The following is a 22,088-nucleotide window of genomic DNA, read 5'->3' on the forward strand; positions in this document are numbered from 1 at the left end:
TAATGAAAAGGAGAAGACAAAGGGAGAGAAAGATGCATGTGCACCCTATGCTATCATTAAGGAAATTTAAAGGGTTGTACTATACTCTTTTTGATGAACTGTGTGTGTGCAGATGACAACAAGTTTTTTAATTACTTAAGAATGTCAAAGTCTTCCTTCTTTGAATTATTGTCTTTAATAACGAGTGACTGGCTGTGCCACTGGCTGCCCTGTACGTGTTGCCGACTGAGTCACCGGTGGCGCAGCCGCCTGCGCCGCATGGCGGCCTAGTCTAATAAGGCCCTAATTCTTTTAATGAAGCTCAGTTTTTATGGTCAGAATATAATCTTGAATAAGAATGTAATATATGGTCTTTCAGAAATTACATTCTCAAAATCATTAGTTGTTCATCATAATGATAAATATTTCTTTCAAGAATATAGAAATTTTTGATCCTTATTAATTAATAACAAAAATTATGGTTATACTATTATTAATATTTTTATTTCTATTAATATTAATAGATTAAAATGATTAAGCTACTAATGCTGAACTGAACTAAATATTACAGTTGATAGTGTGAAAATTTCAAAATGTATATCAAAGAATGAGTTCTTTTCTTTTTATAATTGCTAAGAATTTGAATTTATAAATTCATAAGTTTTTTTATTTATTTAGGAATTGATTTATAAATGATAAAACACTTGAATTTATTTTTGATTTAGTAATATTTGAATAAATTGTGTAAACATATTAGATTTAATCAGTGGATTGAGAAAATAGACATTCTTATATAAAATTGATGTAATTTGTTTATAATGCTAATTATAAAACAGATGACATCAAATGAATATAAAAGATATACTCTATGCCAGCATTTCTCAACCTGGGGGGTCGCGGTGTTTAAGGGGGTCGGAAACAATAATGAAATCATTTTATGAGAAAAAATCATTTATTATAAACTTATAAACATTTTACTTACAATAAGTGCACATGTAAAGAAAAGAAATTAACGTGATGGTTGCATTTGTTTACATTTATAATTACAGTCAAAATTCAATTAGTAATAGTAAGTCTTACTGTTATTATTCCTTTGGGTCGGGGGTCACAAAATATTAATTTTATTTATATTTACTATTTGGGGGGTTGCGGAGCTAAGAAGGTTGAGAATTGCTGCTCTATGCTGACAACTTGAACAGAATTAATGCCCTTGGACAATAGAAACAGAAATTTTTCTACTTCTGCAGTTACATTACTTTTATTTGATATATTTTTCTTTTTTAACTTTATGTTAACCTTTATATATTAAAAAATAGAGCAATAAAATAATTATTATTTACTTGGGTAAACCTAGTTAACATTAACAATGTAACTAGTGTAATTTTTCCATTAAATGATTCATTAAAAATTATTTTAAATGTGTATGTCTTTAAAAAGGTTAATAAGTTTAATAAATCTACTCTAGGATATAAAATTACAGATCAGAACCTGCTGGTAGGCTTAGAAGAAATTATTATTATTATTATTTTTTTTTTTTTTCTTTCAAAATTTAATATCTAAGTAAAAAGAAATCTTAAATACAAATGTTTTCAAATGATATGCAAATAATTCTCATTTTATGCAAATGAGATTTAAATGTATAAATATTATAAAATTGAACTCAAAATTTGAGTTTTAAAATTAGAAAATATTTTTTAAATACATATGTAAATTATAAAACTAATATCTACTAAGTTATATAAAAATTCTAGAATTTTAAAAAATTTTAATAATTTTTTTCCCCAATATCATCAAAGTATCAGTAAACTATTTTTAATTATAAATGTTCTGTATTTTTAAATTTACTATTTATGTTAATTATAATAACAGCAGTTTTTTTTATCAATTAATAAAATTAATTGATATAAATTATTTTAAATTTAAGTATATTTATTGAATTACTTTACTAATTTATATCATTTTCCTAAAACTGTTGGATGGAATACATTATAACACTTCTAATTGGCAAAAATTTCATGGTTACAAATTATAGATGATATTGACGTATGCAAATTGATATTATATTAAGTATAAAAATTATCAATAAAGAATTTTTATATAGGAATAAACAGATGTAAATATTTATAATATTTAAAAGAATTATTATTTAATTACTTATTTTACTGAAATATAATTTAAATATAAAAAAATAATTGTGTTTATTTAATGAATTTGTGTAAGAAGTCGATCTTTACGGGGAATCAGTTTGCATCAGTGATGGTCTAGGGTCCATTCGTATGTAGGTGGTGACAGACGAGACAAAGATGACAAGTGTCTAACAAAAACTGTTTATTTTAACATAAAATAACTTACACTATGAACAAAATAGTTTGCTTTAAAACAAACAGCTGTTCGGACATCCTGGGCTTTAATGTTGTTTTCTTGATCGTCAATCAAAGGTGGTCCCACAGCCACTGCCTTACAGACAAGTCTGTAAGGCAGGTGGGGAAGCTCTGTCGGTTGGCGTCAGCGACACAGTTTAAGTCTGAAGTGGCATGTGTTACAGGTCAGGCACAATAGATGGACAACTGTTTTTTGCACGTTGACACATGGCGTCTTGGTTAATTGAAACATTAACTAACCAAGTGCAATGACTTACTGAGTGCCGGGTGTCCCTGATTGTTGGAGATTATATCAATCTCCATTCTTTCTTTTGTCTATTCTAATTGGTCGTTCTCCCTCAGTCTCGCATCCTGAGTGGCTGTTCCCTCATTACTAAATGTAATGGGATTTCTTACCTAGTGCGCAAGAGGTCAAAATTGAAGCTGAATTCGATCTCTCACCAATCATAGGACGACATTCCTTCTACAATTCATGTTTTCTGCATTGCAGTTTGATATAAACAAAAGGTGTTGGACTACAGCTTTTTTTTTTTTTTAATGCCTTTTTGAACAATTAAATTTTTTCTCTAAATTAACTGTTTTTTTGCGATTTTTGTGATGGCTCAGACCTGTCTGGGACTTCACATTTTTGAATAGTTTAATAACCTTATTGTACCAAATAAATGCTTATATCAAAAGTAGTCATCACCAATTTTTATATAAAACTTCAGATTTATAGAGAGAAAATACAGATATTTTTTTAATGTACTCAAATGTATTTTTATTTTTTATTTTTGAATGAATTTCCACATTTATTCATGCATTTTTGCCATTGTTTTGGCATTTTAATTAATTAAGATACCTTGGCAGTATTATTCCATTTCAGTAGCATACAAGTGGTGATATACAGTTTCCTGAACTGTTTCCATCACTTGTGAAATGCTATCCCCTCAAATGACTTCACAAAACCAAACAAGTGATAGTCCAAGGGTGCTAGATTGGGACTATAGGGTGAGAAAGAATTTGTCAGTCATTTGTCTTAATCCATTGGATGCTGGAATATGAAGTGTGAATTTGTGTTATTGTGCAGGAGATGCACTTATATTCAGTCTCTTGTCACGTAGTACTCGTAAAGTTTTCAAAGTATTCTAGTATTGATCAGCATTAATCTTTTCTCTGTTTCAGAACATTGCCATTAAGCATCTCTTTGCACAGTCTTCTGCAATGCATGGCATACTGCTTTATTTCATCAAATAAGCAAAATAAAAGTATAACAATAAAAAAACTATTAATGTAAAAATATACAAAAATAATTGTCTATTTGATTTTAAGAAAAACAAAATAGCATTTGGAAAAATATTTATCAGTAAATTAAAAAGTAAAGAAAAAATACTTGATCACTGGTAAAATGATGATCTACATCTTGACAAATAGTATTATGCTGATATCTATATGGGTAAACCAGGAATCAAATAAAATTAATTCATTTCCAATAAATTAGAAATGTACCATAATATTGTTTTTCTTGATTTTATAGAAGAAATATTGTTGCTTCATTTATTTATTATCTGAAATTTTCATGGATGAGAATTATTTTTAAAAATTGGAAATGTTATTTCATAAAGCTTATATTATAGAAACTGAAAAGATAAATATTGACATAGCAGGGAGAGTATCTTTATTGAACTTTTAGATTGAAAAAGTTTTTTTAATATTCAAGTAATTCAAAACAAAAATTTTTATAATCCAGAGTAATTAGTTATAATAAACATTTTCATCCATCCAAAATAATTGTAGATAATTACTGCTGGATTATAAAGGTTTGTTTTCAATTATTTAAATAATCTAGTATTTGGTTTTTTGTTGTTACAGGTTTAATCTTTTAATATTTTTCTATAAAGAAATTACTGAATAACTTTTTATAACAATAAAAAAAGATAAAAATATAAACAACTTTCTGATTTTTATCTTAAATCAGTTGCTATTGGTTAAAGAGTTTTAGATTTTTGGATTTGAATAATATAGATTTTTATTCTTCTAACATTAATAATAGCTATTTATATTTGTTCTTAGCAGTAAATATTTAATCTTATGTTTTTCTTTTTAAAGTTATTCGAAGTTGTTTTATCTTCCTTTGCTATTATATTTTGTGTTAAAAAATCATTTCTATGTAAAATTAGCTGATTTTTTTTCTTTAAGGATCTAATCATATTTCCTATAATGTTTATAGAATTGTCAATATGTAGCAAAATAATGCTATATATATTCAAACTTTTTCTTTTTATCCATATCCTTAATTATTCATTTGTTTTTATATGACTATATTGTTGGATTTTTTTCATTTATATATTTTTTAATAATTTTAAACTTTTGAGATGCTAATTTTATTCAAACATGCTTTAGACGTACTTTTTATTTTTTAATATTTCTTTAAAAATATATTAATATTATATTTGGCTTAGCACTTCCATTTTGAAGTATTTGTGTAATAAGTTATTAGACATAAATGGAACTGGTTTTTTTTTATGATAGGATATTTTCATTTGTTTTTCTTTTTGAATGCTCTATATAACGTAGGTGCATAATATTTTCAGGACCCAAAATTTTCCTGAAAATTATTTCATACAAAATAAAACAATGATTTACAAACCAGTTAATAATTATTACTATGTAGTTTTGAAAATTCAAATTAAATTGTACCAGTAATTAAACATGCCTACTGTATGATTTGCTGTGCAACACTAAACTGTTAAATTAATGTAAAAAATTTTAAAATTAAAAGAACACTTTGATTTAAGCATGTCATCATCATAGGATAACATGTACATTTATAAACTTCATATAATATGTTGGTGAAAAGAATTGAAATTGAAATCAATGCCATGATTAACTTATTTTTAATGTGGGTGGTAATTAAGACTTTCTGGTATCCAAAAGTGCAAAAAATTATTTGCAACAATGACATAATTTTTTCTTAAAATTTATTTAAGAAATGTACCAATTTTTTTGCAAAAAGTTAACTTTTCATGCTGGTCAAAAACTCTAAAGAGTTTATCAAAAATTAATAATGAAATTTATAATAATAATATTATTATTATATGAAATGTGACTATAGTGTTATGATAATTTAAAATAAAATATATTTTGATGTTAATATTAATAAAACGATGAAACTTCTGTTTAGCTGTTTAATCAAAACAATTCAGAAAATGTTTTTAGATGCAGTTTATTAATTTGTAAGTTTTCTGTGTGGGGAACAAGTGAATATTTCATTTTAATTTTAGCCAACATGAAATTTTATCCATTAAATAATGTTGAAAAGAGTTTGAAATAAAAATGCATTTTCTTATGCAGTATTTTTTAAAGCTCTGTTTTGGTTTTAGTTTTTTGTAAAAATCAAAAATGTGGTTCTGTAACAGACTGACTTGTTCTTATTGCGAGCACATAACTAATGTAATTAGGCAGCATTGCAACAACTGGTTAAACTTATCAGAAAAGAAGTAAACAACATTTCAATTTCACTTTTAAAATAAGATCCCTGCATTTTGGTAAATTTCCCCAATTAATGTATATAGTTTAGCCAAGATGCTACTCCAATTTTTTTTGGTATTGCTGTAATATTTTTTCTATCACAAATTTTTCCAGGACTGCTTTAATTTTCCCTAAACCTTGTTCATGTGATTGGATGAATTTTCCACCTCTGTTTAAAACCTACAGAGGGATCCCTCATTTTACAAAAGTTTGTTTTATGCCACTTCACTTTTATGAAAAATTTATATTATTAGCTGTTTTCACTAGATGAGCATATCTGAAGAACATTTTTGTTTTTACAAAAAAGGGAAAAAGCAAAAATAGCATTTAGCATTTGTTTTGCAGCAAGTGATTTTAGACAAATTTTCAGTCTGAGCAGCAAGAGGGGTTTCCAAGCTCCTTCCCTGGGAACAATACTCAGCAATAAATTGCCTTAACTTTGAACTACGTCTGTGAGCATCTGTGCTTTATGTTGATTTATGTTGTGCATCTGTTAGCAAAAAATAAAGTGAATAAATGGAAAATCTATTACTTTAGTGAATTATTGGATGTCCACCTTTACTTAAGTATATATTATCTTTACTTAATTCTTTTGCTCCAGATTCACATTAGCTACAAGTACCAGTTATATCAGGTCTTTGAAATCTACATCTGAGTTTTAAAAATTTGTTTATTACTACCAATTTAATATAAACATGAATATTATAAAGATATTTATTTTACAGATTTTGTGTTTTTATTACACATTATTATATAACATACAAAGCTATTCATTAAATTAGTAAAATTAGTGCTTTTATAGTCAATACCAACTAACTTAAGAATAGTTTAGTTTAGTTTTGGTATTTTCAAGAAATAATTCACTTATATTGTTAAAAAGTGATACAAAACAAACCAATGACTCATTTAACATGAGCTTTCAAAAGCAGTAAATAATTCTATTTTGCACATCTCAGCCATTTCCCTCTAGTGGTTGACAAAATAGTCAAATTCACATTATTGGACATCAGTTCTAACACCTATACAGAAATACCTCACCAAAGCAGACTTGGCTAATAAGTATTTTCATTGGATGTAGGCATGATATTTCAGCCAGGATAAGAGAAAATGTACACTAGAGCATAAGATATTAAGAAGAAATCAACCAGTCTTTTCAATAAGCTGAAACAGAAAGAATGGACGATGGTGAGAAGATACATAATGGATAGTTTGATAGCTTTTGAGATGAGAACAGTTTCATAGCTTAAAGGTTACTTATTGGAGAGAGTAGGTGTAGTTTCATTAACTACACTCTATTGACATTTTTACTTACAATAAGTACACAACCTATATATAATCATTCCTGCTTTTACTATGTGTTAGTATTACTGTTTACTATATTTAGGCATATGTGTTATTTGGTATGATTTAGTAAATTAATTTTGAATCTAGGAATGCTCAAATTTTTCATCCCTAAATTAATGGTAATTGCTTTTTTGCTCTATACCAGGGGTGGCCAACTTTTGTGCACATAAGATCTACTTTTTATCGTAAAAATGTGTCGCGATCAACTTGTTGTCATAGGCATAGTCTAAGTGGGGAGGGGGAAGTGTGAAATACATACTATGTTTATACACTGTTTCAGTACGAAGTGCACTCACTGCTTGTGAGTCGAGTCATAATTGCATGCACACAGTTGCGTTCGGTTACAAATATAATACATTAAGTCAAGACATCGCTAGCGATCGACCAAAATTGGCTTGGCGATCGACCGGTCGATCGCGATCGACTTGTTGGCCATCCCTGCTCTATACCATTTAGGTTTATGAAAGGTTTCACAGGAATGTACTACTTTCAGATAGCAAGGAAAACCTATATGATGATAACTTTTATTTCTTTCTATAAATGATTTTATACAAAGCATTTATTCCATCTTGTCATGGTTAAATTTAAAATCTTTTATATGAAACTCTTCAAATGAAAAAGCATTACCACAATTTTATTGTTGTACAAAGTATTAAACCCACAAAAATTTGCATATACTTGAAGCAATTTATTTATTTTACAAGCATTAAAAAAATAATTTAATATTAGAACATCTTGCTTTTGGATTTTTAAAAATTTAATGAAAGACTTGGTTTCACTACTGTTTCATATAAAAACATTGATAGTTTTATTGTGAATTGGTTAACTAATATAATTTACATAACAAAATAATAAAATATAAACCATGTAATCACTTTTATTGCTAGTCAAAAATGAAGTAAAAAAAGATTTTTAATTTTGAATTTCAAAAAAATGAGCATTTGAATTCAATAAAAACTTATATGAAAATTATCTATAATAATTGTAATTTGATGTGATAAACTGAATTTCTTTATATAATTTTTAATTAAATTTATGTAAATTATTATTGAAAAATTTAAATAAGCATCATTTATAATTAAGTTGCAAAAAAAATTCGATAAGCTTATCATCAATTATAAATATATAGACTACACAGATATAATGCCTATTGAAAGTAAATTAATTTATCGTTACAATTTATAACAATATCTATTCAAGCAGAGCAATCTTAACTTCTGGAGGATATGATTGGTGAGGTTATATTTGATATTTTAGTATTAATTTTCCTAGAACTTTCCATAAATATTTTGTTTATCAAAAATATGAACTAGTTTTTTCACTTTTTTCCATTTCAGTTGCCATTCTTACTAGTGTCACGACAATAGTATTTTTCTATAGTTTTGTCACTTCTGATGATTTGTGAACAGGATAGAGAAAAATTTCTCTTATCAACTCATTAGGAAAATGATAAGATACAAATGAATGGTTTTGGACTTCTCAGAACTACATTCATATCTAGCATGACAATATTTCATTTACATTTGCATGCTTCCAAGATTTATTATTCAAAGTGGCAAATGGATATGTTACTGTTTAGCTATCAAGAGAAAAAACAAGTAATATTGGATACATTTTATTGGCTGTAACAAAAATAAAATAATCTTTCTCAGGTGAAAGATACTTGGGCACACTTTCCTTTTGTTTCCATACCATCGGAATTCAAAGACATATTACAACTTGTTTCAAAATACATTCCCAAGAAGCAGATGAAGTGTGATTTGTTACAGCTATTAGTAGAGCTAGATGCATTTTTCTAAGGAAATTTTGAAGCCTAAAGATAAAAATCAATTTTTATTGGCTGCAACATGCAACGTACACCATTCTACAAAATGCTAATATGTCATCCTCTGCTAGTATATTTCCCACCCTGAAAAAATTTAAGGAGTTCTTAACTCACACAACTTGTGATTACTGATGGAAGACAAATCAGAGATATTTGTTGTAATGTCTGACAAAGATTTTCAAGATATGGTTACTAACTTAGGAGTTATAAAATATCAATAGTTATCATCTGATCCCATTAATGAGTACAAAGTTTAAGTTATGACTTTCCAAAAATTTACACCTATCAAAGATAGATTCATGACCATATGAAACCTCTATCAAGTTACCTGTCCACAACTTGTTTTTTGAAGTCAAGGTGCATAATTTGGACAAACCTCTTTGCCAACTGGTGAATAAATGTACTGTACACATCTAATTTTGCTGGAAAAATCGTTGTAGAGTATCTGAGATTCTGTATGTCATGAAATCAGACCTACAGGCAAAGGAACAGTTGTTAAAATATACCAAAGATATTTCTTTGGAAAATTTTCAAATGTTTTGTCAAATGTCAAATTTTCAAAAGCTTATGTGGTTGCTCTCTACCCTTCCATTCTTCTTTCTTAAGTTATCTTTTACTTTTAAGAAGTTGCTCATGCACACTATCAAAAGAATAATTGCATTCAAATTATTATGCTTTTAAATTTAATGTCTTGTTCCAACTATTTCCAAATCAACAGCCATGTACATGTTAGGCTCAAAGACCAAAATCGCTCATTGAGTGAAAAAAATGGCCACAACACATTGTGGCCAAAACGACCACAAAGCGAAATTCGTGTTGTGACTTTCATGATATTTGACCACAACGCATTGTGGTGTTTAAGAAAAGCCATAACATGTTCTGAACATTAGCTGATGCAACCACAATAGAGGATCATACGTTGCACAGTGGTTTGTAACTTTAAAATATAAATTCTAGCCTCAAAACACTTTTATTTACAATTTTTAATGCCGAATAACATTAGTTCTACAAGTTTACCTAGAAATTTAATTTTCATTCTTAAAAACATTTCAAAGAAATAAAATGTATGGAGAAAAATACACATTTGTTTCTTTTGTTTTGCTAAAAAGTGTTAAAGATCTAACTACATATACTTGTAAGTGCTTAATATACTATACACGATGCAATAAAAATCAGCTGCTAAAGTTAAAAACTACTGTGTGACGGATTTATTATGGTTAAAAGCCACGACACGTTCTGGATGTTAACTAATAACAAGGTTATGATAAGAAAATAAAACTTTCTTTTTCATTATGATTTATTTATCCTCAGTCATCTTATATAAGTAGGTAACAAAATTATTCACCACCTACAGAAATGTAACTTGGTTACTTTTCAACATGTAATCATTTGTGAAAATTTGTTGCGGGGCTTGATATGTCAATGTTTTCTAACAACTAATTTACTAAAAATAATTACTTTGTCAGGAACTTTTATTAGTAAATCAGTCTTTTTTATGAGAATTGAGAATGTTGCAGTGTTATTTATTTTTACAAGAACTATGACCGTGACATTTTGAGTTGCATTTTATGTTCTTTGAGCGACATTTGCATTTTTATCAATACAGTATCTTTTACAGTGACACACAAACTGTTGCTTACTTCCAGATGTTAACATGGATGCTGAGCAAAGTGTTAATGAAGTTGAGGGTAAGTCCTGAATGTTAATAAAGTTACTCTCAGAAAGCATAAAGTCGATCAAAAAGACCTTCCTTGTTTCCTAACTGATAGAGACCCAATGGATTAATGCTCATAACAACAGCTAAAACATTTCTGGAAGCTGCACATACTCTATCAACATCAGGCATCTTAACTAAAACATTCGAACCAATTTCAACTGCAGAAAATTACCCTAAATTGAGAAAACTCTCCAAGCTCAAGCTCATGCTCAAATAAAAAAAACTAAGACGAATGATTCTATGACGCAGATTCCTGTAATATTATTGTGAAATAATAATTAGAACAATTCTTAATTCATTGTTTTTAAAAATTTTAATAACTAAAATGTCTTAGGATTTTTAGAGGTATTAATTTACATTTGATATGGAGAGTGCCAATGGCTCAATACATGGAGATTGAGAAAAACGAAATCCTACTCGGGTGTAATATACAGTAATACCTTTGTTATCGTTGGTTTCGGATTTTGCTGATTGTTTTCAGACAGATTATTGACAAAAACCAAGTTATCACTGTACAGTGTACACCCATGTACAGTACCTAGCATCAGTCTGCATTATTTCTTTAGCTTCTGTTGTCCTATCCTAAAACCCTCCAGTTATAGGGAAAAACAGAACGGTTTCAGGCTAAAACTTTTTCCAGCGAAACTTGTGGCAGGATGAATAATAGCATCAGAACACAGGATAGTTTTACCCTAGATTTACTCTAAATATAAGACTACCCAAAACATTACTCTGAGAGGTTGAAATTACTCTAGAAAAGAGTAATTATCCTATAAATGGCAGCACTGGTCAAGAATGAATACAATACAAATCTGCAAGTGTTTGCAATGTGTCCGTTGACAAGTTACAACCTATTCTTTGTATTGTGGTTGCATCAGCTAACATTCAGAATGCGTTATGGCTTTTCTTAAACACCACCACGCGTCGTGGTCAAATATCATGAAAGCCATGACACAAATTTCGCTTTGTGGTTGTTTTTACAAACGGCCACAAAGTGAAATTCACATCATGGCTATCGCATCAGCTGAAAAAACTACCACAATGCGTCGTTTTTTTCGCTCAATGAGCAATTTCGTCTTTGAGCCTAACATATACATTAAAAAACTAGGCATACAATGAGTCATTAGTTTCCTCTATCCTAACAGAAATTGTCTTCAAGTATGTTGAATTTAACATCATCTACTCTTTTTTGACTGTCTATCTTCTTTTAGCATACCTAATGTAATATTGATGATCTCATTTTATGGTTCAGTATGAAAGTAGAATTTGGTGTTTTTATGCTGCAGCTTTCTAAAATTATATATTAACTTTACTATAGTCTAAAAAGATATTGCTATAAATTTTCTCAATTTAAATATCCATCATGTCCAATATCCAAAAAGTTCTTGTTTAGTGTTTACTGTAAACTCACTGCACCAGTATATTTTCCTCCTTATGATACCTTCCAGTATCAGCCATATTTATTTTCTGCCTTTCTAACAGCTGATGCATTACTTCTCTAATCTGCATTTCTTTAATTAATTGAGATTTTTATCATTGCACATGCAGTGCAAAATGCCACTTTAATACTAGTGATCAAAGGAAAGAAAAAATACAATGTGGACTCTAATAGTACTGATATGACAACAAATTGATTATATGTTTGCAAAAATGAAGTAGTTTTAAAGGCCCCACCACATATTGAATTTTAGTCTTACTAAATTGCTACTCTTTTGTCCAACAGACAGCTCTTGTTTCTTTAAAGATTCATATTGTACGACCATGACTCATGGAAGGTATTGGAACTTTTTGGTATATATAAAATCCCAATCTTTTTGAATAATGTGATACTATATTATATTGGGCTACTTCACATTCATTCTGATGAAATTATCAAGCACAAAAAAAGGACATTTCAGCAAAAAAGAAGTTCCACTAAATTGGCAGATTTGATTATGTATCAGTTTCTTCCATTTGTTGACTATAAGTATAAATACACGTTGAAACAAAAAAACAACAGCTGTACAAGTAAACTGGAACTATATATGCAGAGAATCACACCTAAACTTTCATTTAGGTGTGATTCTCTGCAAATATATGTTGCTTTAAAAATATGTACATATTTTAATATGCATTATTAATTGTTTGTTTTGTACATATGTACTGTAGAAGCTCAATTTAAATTAATTTTTTAATTTTAAATGAATATTAATAGAGAAAACATAACAAAATTTAAGTGTTCAAAACTTAAGAAATTTTTGAAGAAATTCCTTTTTTTTTTTTTTTTTTACTTATTCTCATTAATTCATTCCTAATTTTAATATTTTTTTAGCTTTCATTTTTCTATTGTTGTAAATTTTTTTAATATAAAAATTTATTTCTGTCTGCATACTAAGTGATTTTTATTTTAAGGTCTGATATAAGAGTTGTTCATTTTATGTTCTTTGAATTTTTTTAACCTTGTGATTTTTATGATAATATTGGATTTCTAAAATCTATAAAATATTAATAATAATATATTGTATTATTATACATTAAAAATTGATTTATGACATTGTGCCAGCTATTAATGTAACATTTTAAAACTTAGTCATGTGTAAATTATTATGGAAATGTAATAAATAATGTAAGAAATTACTGCTTCTAATTAGACTGGAAATATCAATGTTTTAATTTGAGAATTAATAGTCACATATTATATTTTTAACCAACTCAGTTAATAGCTTTTCAAATATAATTTTAGAATCAAAATATTTATTTCTAACTTACTTTCAGTTATATGTATTGTAGTTCAATAAGGTTTGTAATAACATAGCAGTTAAAGAGAAGTTTTAATACAATATACTAATAAATGTTATATGATTCCTACATATTTGTATTCTTTATTAAGCCCTTATAAAACAAGGAAAGCTTTTTATATATAATATTTTTAGGAGATCTTACTTTATTTCATGCATTAATTTAAATACTTTAAATTGTGTTTAAATTAATGAAGCAGCCAATTTAATTTTCAATGATGTCACTAATTTTGCAATCACTTAATATGTGGTAAATTATAAGGAAATATTATTTTATACAGGAACAAAATATTTGGTTACAAATGTATAGAATATTATTCAAAATTAATGAAATTATATAACTCTCAAATCTAAAAATATATTTGTACATATAATATTTATAATTTTGAGGAAAAATATATGCATATATATATTTATTTAGTTCTATAGGCTTACAATACATTATGTAGTAGCATTTACAATAATGTTGTAGATGATTAACTGGTAAATTTATTTAGTGTTTTGTTTTAAGCACTTAACTGTCCGACTTTTTTTTAACAATCATGAACGCCTTGAAAACATTATCTTTGCAATTGTCAATTGTTGGCAAGTAACGTCTAAGGATTCTTAATGCCTCTAGTGGTTTTGGGGTTAGCTCTTCCAGTGTTTTGCTCTCTTTGACTTCAGATTTGTTATTTTTGTCCCGAATTTCTGCAACAATATCAACAAAACTTGCTGAGGAACACAGCTCCAAGCAATTGTCCACTCTGCTGTAGTTGGTTTCATCAACAGAAGTAATTTCTTATAGATCATGGCAGTAGTTTATCCAATTGAATGTTCTGTTCTTCATCCTTATCTTCATCTTGAACTGCCACTGTAGAACGAAATCCTGCATGTTTAAAGCAGTTTGCAATGGTTAAGTATGTTACGTTTTTCCATGCAACCTTCATGTAATGAATCACATCTAATAGGAAAATGTCAGTCGACTTTATACTTTCTACCACATGAATCAAGTCCAAAGTAAGCTTCTTCCAATAATGACATTTGAACGAATCAATAATACCCTGATCCAGCAGTTGAACTACAGCAGTGGCAATCAGCAGTAGAGTAAACACTTTAATCGCTTGTAGTCCTTCAACTTTTCCATGAGCAGGACAGTTGTCAACAACGATTGCTATATTTTTTTGTTTGCTTAACAAATTGGGAGACGTATTTGTGAAGAATTTCCTTCCAAATTTTGGAAGTCATCCAACTTTTCAAATTTGCCTTGTATATGACAGGCAAACTCTTCACTCCCTTGAAACATCAGGGCTGTTGAGATTTTCCTATAACTAAGGGCTTCAGCTTTTCAGAGCCATCAGGGTTTGCTCTGAAAAGGATTGTAACTCACAGCTTTGATTTGCTTCTGCTGTGGCAACTCTTGTTTTTAAACATAGCAGTTTTCTGTGCAAGCAGTTTGTAGAAAAGTCTTGTTTCAACAAGGTTTGAAAACATTTTCTGGTTTATACAATTTCTCAATCTCGGCTACAGCTAGCCACGGGTAACAGCTAGTCTTTTATAAGCATGCTTTATTTTTGTTGTAAATTATATGATAAATAAAATTCTTTTTATAGTCTTTCTTCAGTTTATTATTTCTGAAAAAATGATTTTTACATCTAGACATTCATTACATGAATTTGCATTGAAATTGGTAACATGTTTGTTTCTATAAATGTTAGAATTGGTATAATACAAGACCCTATAGATTATTATTATAGTATTCGGCATATAAATGAAGAATTCAAAATCCTATTCCATTAGAACCAAATACACTTTGATGAAAGTCTTATATAATTTATCTATCCAAATTTAAAAAAAAATTATCTTAACTCAAAAAAATAACCAAAAATTTTATATATTTAAACTTGTTCAAAATTCAGTATATTAATAACAATCATTTTTGCAGTAATGAATTTTATTTGTTTAATTAGAAATTTTAAAAAATTGTTAGAAATTAAAAGAAAATAAAAAAATATTTGGAGTAATATATTTGATTAATTTTTTTTTTAATGTTTAAATATAAATATAATTTAATAATATATATATATATATATAACATGTATATATATACATATACATACATACATACATACATTATACATGTTATGTTTTGTATTGATGCATTTTTATAACTAGAATTGAGAAGTTCTTTATTACTGTAATTTCTTGTGGATAACCCAAACAATATATACGCTACAGAAAATTACAAGAATGAAAATAAACTTTATATAACCCAACCTACTGAGCCTAAGGAGCAGCTGTTGAAAGCAAGATAATTATCAGTATGCAGTTTAAAAGTTGCCATTAAATCAAGCATTAAAATATTGCTTTTTCTCTTTCATTTCAGTTAACAAATCATTAAAGATATATATAATTTAAAGAACCAAGTCCAAATATTCTATAATAAACATATTAGTTTCTGGATTATTTGGAGGAATTGTATGTTTCACCACAAGAATCTAATTTCCAGTAATTTAAAGTTGGTTTTTATTATTTGACTTTAATTTTACTTAATGTTGATGTCACAGTAAAACCAATATATAAGAACAAATTGTTTTTCCACATAGGCAATGCTATTTATGCAAAAAATAAATGAGTTTGGTTAAGTTTAATAAATATATACAGTATACAAAATTTGTATTTATTTCTTAGATAAAGAGTATAAAATAAAAGCAAATATCATTAACACAAATTATATATATGAAGTTGAAATGATAGTTGATTCACTAATGTATATCAAATGATTATTTTTGTCAGTCCAATACATTAATAGAATAGTTTTAACTCTGAAAGTTCAACTGCTTTCTGATAGATAATAGCGAGGTTGCAGCCAAAGTTTTTAATGCAAAAACGTGTACATCGGATGTTCAGCGCTGCCATCCTGTAAGCCAGTGTTTCTCAAACTTTTTGGTCGGCAACCCCTTTTTTTGCACTTAAAAATTTCAAAGGACCCCGAAGAATGAGTATGTGTAGAAAAACATTCCTGGAGGGAGGGGGTTAATTTCTTTTGTTTAATTAATCTAGCCTATGTTGAAATTTTTTTTCTGTTGCGTGTTGCTTTGCGTTGAATTTTTGTCAATGTTAAGACTAACAAAATTTTTTTTTAAATTATTTCTTTATTTTTCACAAACAAAATAAATATAATTGAAAAATATAAAAACAAAAAAATTATATTTTGGAAGTTAATCTAGTATCAAAACGTTCCGATTCAGCATAACACAGTCCTCAGAAAAACAAACAAAACTTAGCACTTACGATGGGGGAAAAGTCTCGTTCAAATACTGGCGCGTCCTTAAGTACCCTCTCATGGTCATGTCAGTGCTGCCAGCTAAAAATGCATATCAACTAAAATAATATCGGAGTAGCCCAAGACATAGCCAAATATTGCAGCGCCACAGCACTAGCGGAAATTCGACTGAAACGCTTTCCGTTGATCAGTTTTCGGATAATAGACACTCTACTGTACTTCTAACACGACTGCGTACAGACACAACGCTGCTAGCGAACACCATTTCAAATGACAACATTGTTCTATCATAGTTTAGGCAGAGAGTGGAACTTGGGGATTCCCCAATAGCGCACAAATTTATGAATGTTATATTTAGGGTCATATTAAAATATTTATATTGTTTTTATTATTTATATGTGCAATTTATTTAAGTAAATTTATAAAATATTTGAAAAAAAATTGATTTGGCGTCAATTTTTCAGCGACCCCCAAATATTCTTTGCGACCCCCACTTTGAGAATCACTGCTGTAAGTCTAGAAGTTTGACAATGGCGTTTGGAATGTCAAGCATGATTCCACTGATGTTCCACTGAGAATCACTGCTGTAAGCCTAGAAGTTTGCCATTGTCAAACTTCTAGGCTTACAGGATGGCGGCACTGAACATCTGATGTACACATTTTCGCATTGAAAATGTCGGCCACAATCTCGCTAATGTCTTGCTTATGTCAGAAAATTGAAATAAATATTATAGTTTAATCAGTAATTTTGCTTTCATTATACAATAATAAATTGTAGATATTTTAGTGTAATAAAGATCTGTTTTGTTTGTATTCATAAAGATTATTTTTTATTTATATTCATTTCTTTGTGTGAAATAAATTATGATTAAAATATTTTGTGTTTGGTTGTTATAATTTTCTCTTCAACAACTTCAAAATTTTATAAGTATTTTGAATGCTTTCCAGTATAGAAAAAATTGCACTTTTAGAATTCTTAGTTACAGTAATTTAACTTTCCAGTATAGAAAAAATAAAAGAAATGTAGTATGTAGTGTTTATTGAATTTTTTCTAAGAATATATCAATCTGCTTGGCAGGGCTGTGGAGTCGGAGTCAGGAGGAATTTCTGGCCAGAGGAGTCGGAGTCAGAAAAAATGTGTCGACTCTGACTCCCGCATTTTAAATTTACTTTAGTTTTTTATTTAAATGAAAGAAAATTTATTTTATATTTAATAATTTTTTAAAATCTTTTTGTATTTTGTTATAATTTATTAAATATGTAGTGGTCTTTATAGTATTTGTGTTTAGTAGTAAAATTATTTTGACCCAATTGAATTTGAATATTTTTGAATCATTCCTTTATTATCCCTGCTCTAAATAAGTATTCTATTTTTCTGAATGAGCCAGACTAATTGTTCAGAGTATATATTTTTCTTTTCTGAACAAGAGGCTGAAGTAGCTAGATCACACACTTTTTAGTTGGACTAACTTTTCTGGAAGGGTGAAATTAAAGATGCAAATGATGTAGAATAAAGATATGTAGATATATAATTTTATTGCCTCCTCTTTTTCCTCTTATTAAATATTTGTTAAAAATTAATTTTTTATACAAATAAATATTAATGTAAGTTAACTATTAAAAATACTAACTATAAAAGTATTTGGGTAAACACCCCAGGCTTCTTTCAGAGTTCAGAGTAGGGTACCCCCTATCAGCACCTCTGCCCCCCATAAATGACTTGGTATTTAATTTTTCTGGAGTCAGAGTTGGCCTACTAAAATTATCAGGAGTCTGGGTTGAGTGTTTTTTTTACCAACTCCTCAGCCCTGCTGCTTGGTAACCATTGAATTGGTCCATTTCCATCAACCACTAGTTAGAAAATTAACAATTTACAATACTTTTATCAGATTATAGTTGCATATCATGTTAAAATCATTTACCAAGTAGTCAGAAATAAATTTCTACAATAATACTCCAATACCAGCTTACTTGAGTGCAGTACCAGCATATTTGATTGCAATCAAACTCTCTGAATAAAACACACGTAATTAATGATAAAAATCTACTAGACTAATTATTTGTTTTAGTATTTATGAAATCCTAACTATTCTTAGTTAGCAATGTAAATTGCTTTTTAATAATAGTTGTTTTGCTTAAGCTGGTTGTCACCAAATTGTTAGATTAAAAATATGGAAATATATACAGTACATTATTTTGTTGATGATACATTAAATTTAATAATTAGTTTATTGTAGATGTTTGATGTATTGTATTGATACTCATTTCTATGTATATGATAGACAAAATTTCTTTTTGTAATTTTTTGTGCATAGATACTTTGTTAATGCCACATTGAGGAAATAATTTACATGTTCTTATATAGATGAAGAACAGTTGTGCTGTCCAAAGACACTAGCTTTATAAAAATTGAAAATCAAGTTGCACACTTGTCATCATGTGTAATTAGTATCCTTTATTAATACTGCACAATATCTAGCATGAAAAACATTCTGTAATAATTACAGGATGTTTTCCATGCAGAATATTTGGCTATATTGATGAAGGATTCATTGTTTTTGTTGCATGGAAAGTTTGTGATTTTGGAGTTTTTTATTTCTAGGCATTTTTATTAAATATTTGAAATAATCATTGTTGTATAAAATTGCCAATTGAGATATTTACTTGAATACAATTATTCAATACCATTATTTTTTTTATATCAAATTATAAATTTCCATACAAGAAAATTATATTAATGCTTTTTTATAGGTTTTAAAACATTGCACCAGGTTTCTAAGTAAATAAATTAAGCAATTGCTCAATTATAGTAAAAGTAGCCAATACTGCTTTTAATTTAAAAAAAAAAAACTGCTGTTACTCAAATATCTGACACTCCTCAGTTTAGAACAAGTCATTTAGCAAAATATATATATATATAATTACTATATATAAACTGGATTTTTTTTTTTTTTAAATAAAACTCAAATAACCCGAAAAATTAATTTCAAAGTTTTGTTGTATTATAAATTTGCTAAATGAGTTTGCTGAAGATTTTTCAGATATTTGGTCAAAAATGTAATGTTCCTTTTATTAGAAGTGTTGGCAACCCGAACTAAGCAATTGTTTGATTTACTTCTTTAGTCTGTTTTTAGAGACTTATCTTCTTTCATTTTCCTTTTAAAGTGGTTACATTGAACATATTTCAAACAGATCATCTCATCTGATTTAATAGAACTATTAAATCTTCATTTTCTGGCAATTTAACTCTGTTTAATTTAATTATAATTCTGTTTTTCATCACTAATGTCATTATAAAAGAGATTTATAAATAGTAACTATTTTTTTGAAATATTTTAACTTTGATATTTCTTTCTTTACAATAATAATTGGAAAAAAGAAGTATGATATGCAGTACTTAAAAATAGTATTACAAGGCATTTGTTGTAAAGATATTGTCTATTGCATAATGTAAAAGGAGAATTGTCAACATGTAGAATGTAAAAATTGTCTTTTTTTTTTATAATTTTTGTCCATAAATATGAAAAGAATTTGCCAAATAAAAACTCTGGTTTATATTTTAAATCAATAATTGATTTTTAAAATTTAGCAATGCTTTATGTCTTGCTGGATTTGTTTCTTTATGAAAAGTATTTATATATGTAATATTTTTACACACACAAGTTGTGCTATTTAAATGATCAAATTTATTTCTTCTTTTTTCCTTTCCATCTTTTTGTTTTTACTTGCACATGAATGCTAATAAATTTTGTATTTTTATTTTTTTATTATATTATATATGCCTATTTTTATTTCAATTATAACTTTGCTAGATTTTAAATTTGTTATATAACACAACTGATTTAAAATATAACAAAATTATAGCCTGAAAAATCATATACAGTATGTATGTGTGTATATATATATATATAAATTAAAAAATCAATGCCTACTTTTAATTTTATAAATTATATATTATATTTAAATTGTTAGGATATCATTATTGGGTTTATTTAGTATTAATAGAATATAGATAAACTCCAATTTCTGAATTAGTGTTTTTTACTATTATTGGATCTCATATGTTAGAGTGCTGTACTTGCATAAATAATCAAGTTAAATTAGTTTGTTTAAATAATCTAAATAGCATTTTCATAAAATATAATACTGTATTTTACGGACTATAAGACGCACTTTTTTCTTCAAAAAATTGCCTTCAAAATTCAGGTGCGTCTTATAGTCCGTAAAATACGGTAATTATTAAAATTGTCATTTTTGTAGAATTGAGGCTATTGCTTTTAATTTTTAAAATTACACCAAAAATTTAAATAATAATAATAAAACATTTGTTATGTATTATATCACTAAAACAAAACCATTTTTAATCCATTTTAGTTAATACACACAATTTTTTTAATATTAGAAATGAACCACACTCTTCAACTTCGGAAAGTTTTTATGATGAAGAAGAAGAGGAGGAGGAAATTCTTGGATCTGATGATGATGAACAAGAAGATCCCAGAGATTATTGTAAAGGTAATTCAATTCAAATATATACATGCATGCAAGCATGTTTGATAAATTAGATATTTTGTATATACAGTGAAACCTCACTTAACAAGAACCTCGCATAACGAGCAAATCAAATTTTAAAAAAATGACTCGAGTAACAAGGAGAGATGAAGTCCCAGATTGTGTGTATGCTTTATCATGCTGTTATCTGTAATTTCTTTCTTTTCTGCAAATCGAATTTGCATTTCAGAGTTGGTTCATTCTGTGCTAGAAGAAATGATGATGATTCATGCTCCTTAACAATGTATATTGTACAATTTTTTCTGAATAAAATGGTATACATAAAATACCATATTTACTCTCATATAGGACCAGTTGTGACTTTAAAGATCAAAATAAAGAAAATTAGACTTATTAATACAATTCTAACTTTATTTCGTTTAATCACAATTTAAGTTGTTATCAAGTATTAGGCAAACAACCATGTTTTCTTGACACTATCACCTTTTATATACTGGGACTCGCCCTCTGAAGCTTCATTACAATTCTCTTTTTCACTCTTACTTCACAAAGCATCGTCCTCTGATCCATCAAGTGAATTTAAAATGCAGTATTTCCTGAATGAGTGCTATCAGCTTTTGAAGAATGCTTCTCCACACACCTGATACCCATGTAGCAAAAGCAAAAGATTATAATACACGTGACAGGAAAAAGTTTATTTTTAATGATTCAGAATGTACAAATATTCATTAAAAATACCAATTTAACAAATATGAAAAAACTATATTTATAATCATTG

General features: G+C 27.7%; 1 protein-coding gene across 1 annotated transcript in view; it reads left to right on the forward strand.

The window, feature by feature from the left end:
- LOC136973794 (SRSF protein kinase 3-like) overlaps positions 1-22,088 on the forward strand; it is a 92,261-nt gene that overhangs the window by 9,282 nt on the left and 60,891 nt on the right. The window contains exon 3 of the mRNA XM_067268562.1: positions 21,201-21,313. Within this exon, the coding sequence (XP_067124663.1) occupies positions 21,201-21,313 (113 nt within the window). The remainder of the gene's footprint in view (positions 1-21,200; positions 21,314-22,088) is intronic.

This window comes from Centruroides vittatus, unplaced genomic scaffold (genome assembly GCF_030686945.1).
Source record: "Centruroides vittatus isolate TY-2023 unplaced genomic scaffold, ASM3068694v2 contig_329, whole genome shotgun sequence".
NCBI lineage: Eukaryota > Metazoa > Arthropoda > Arachnida > Scorpiones > Buthidae > Centruroides > Centruroides vittatus.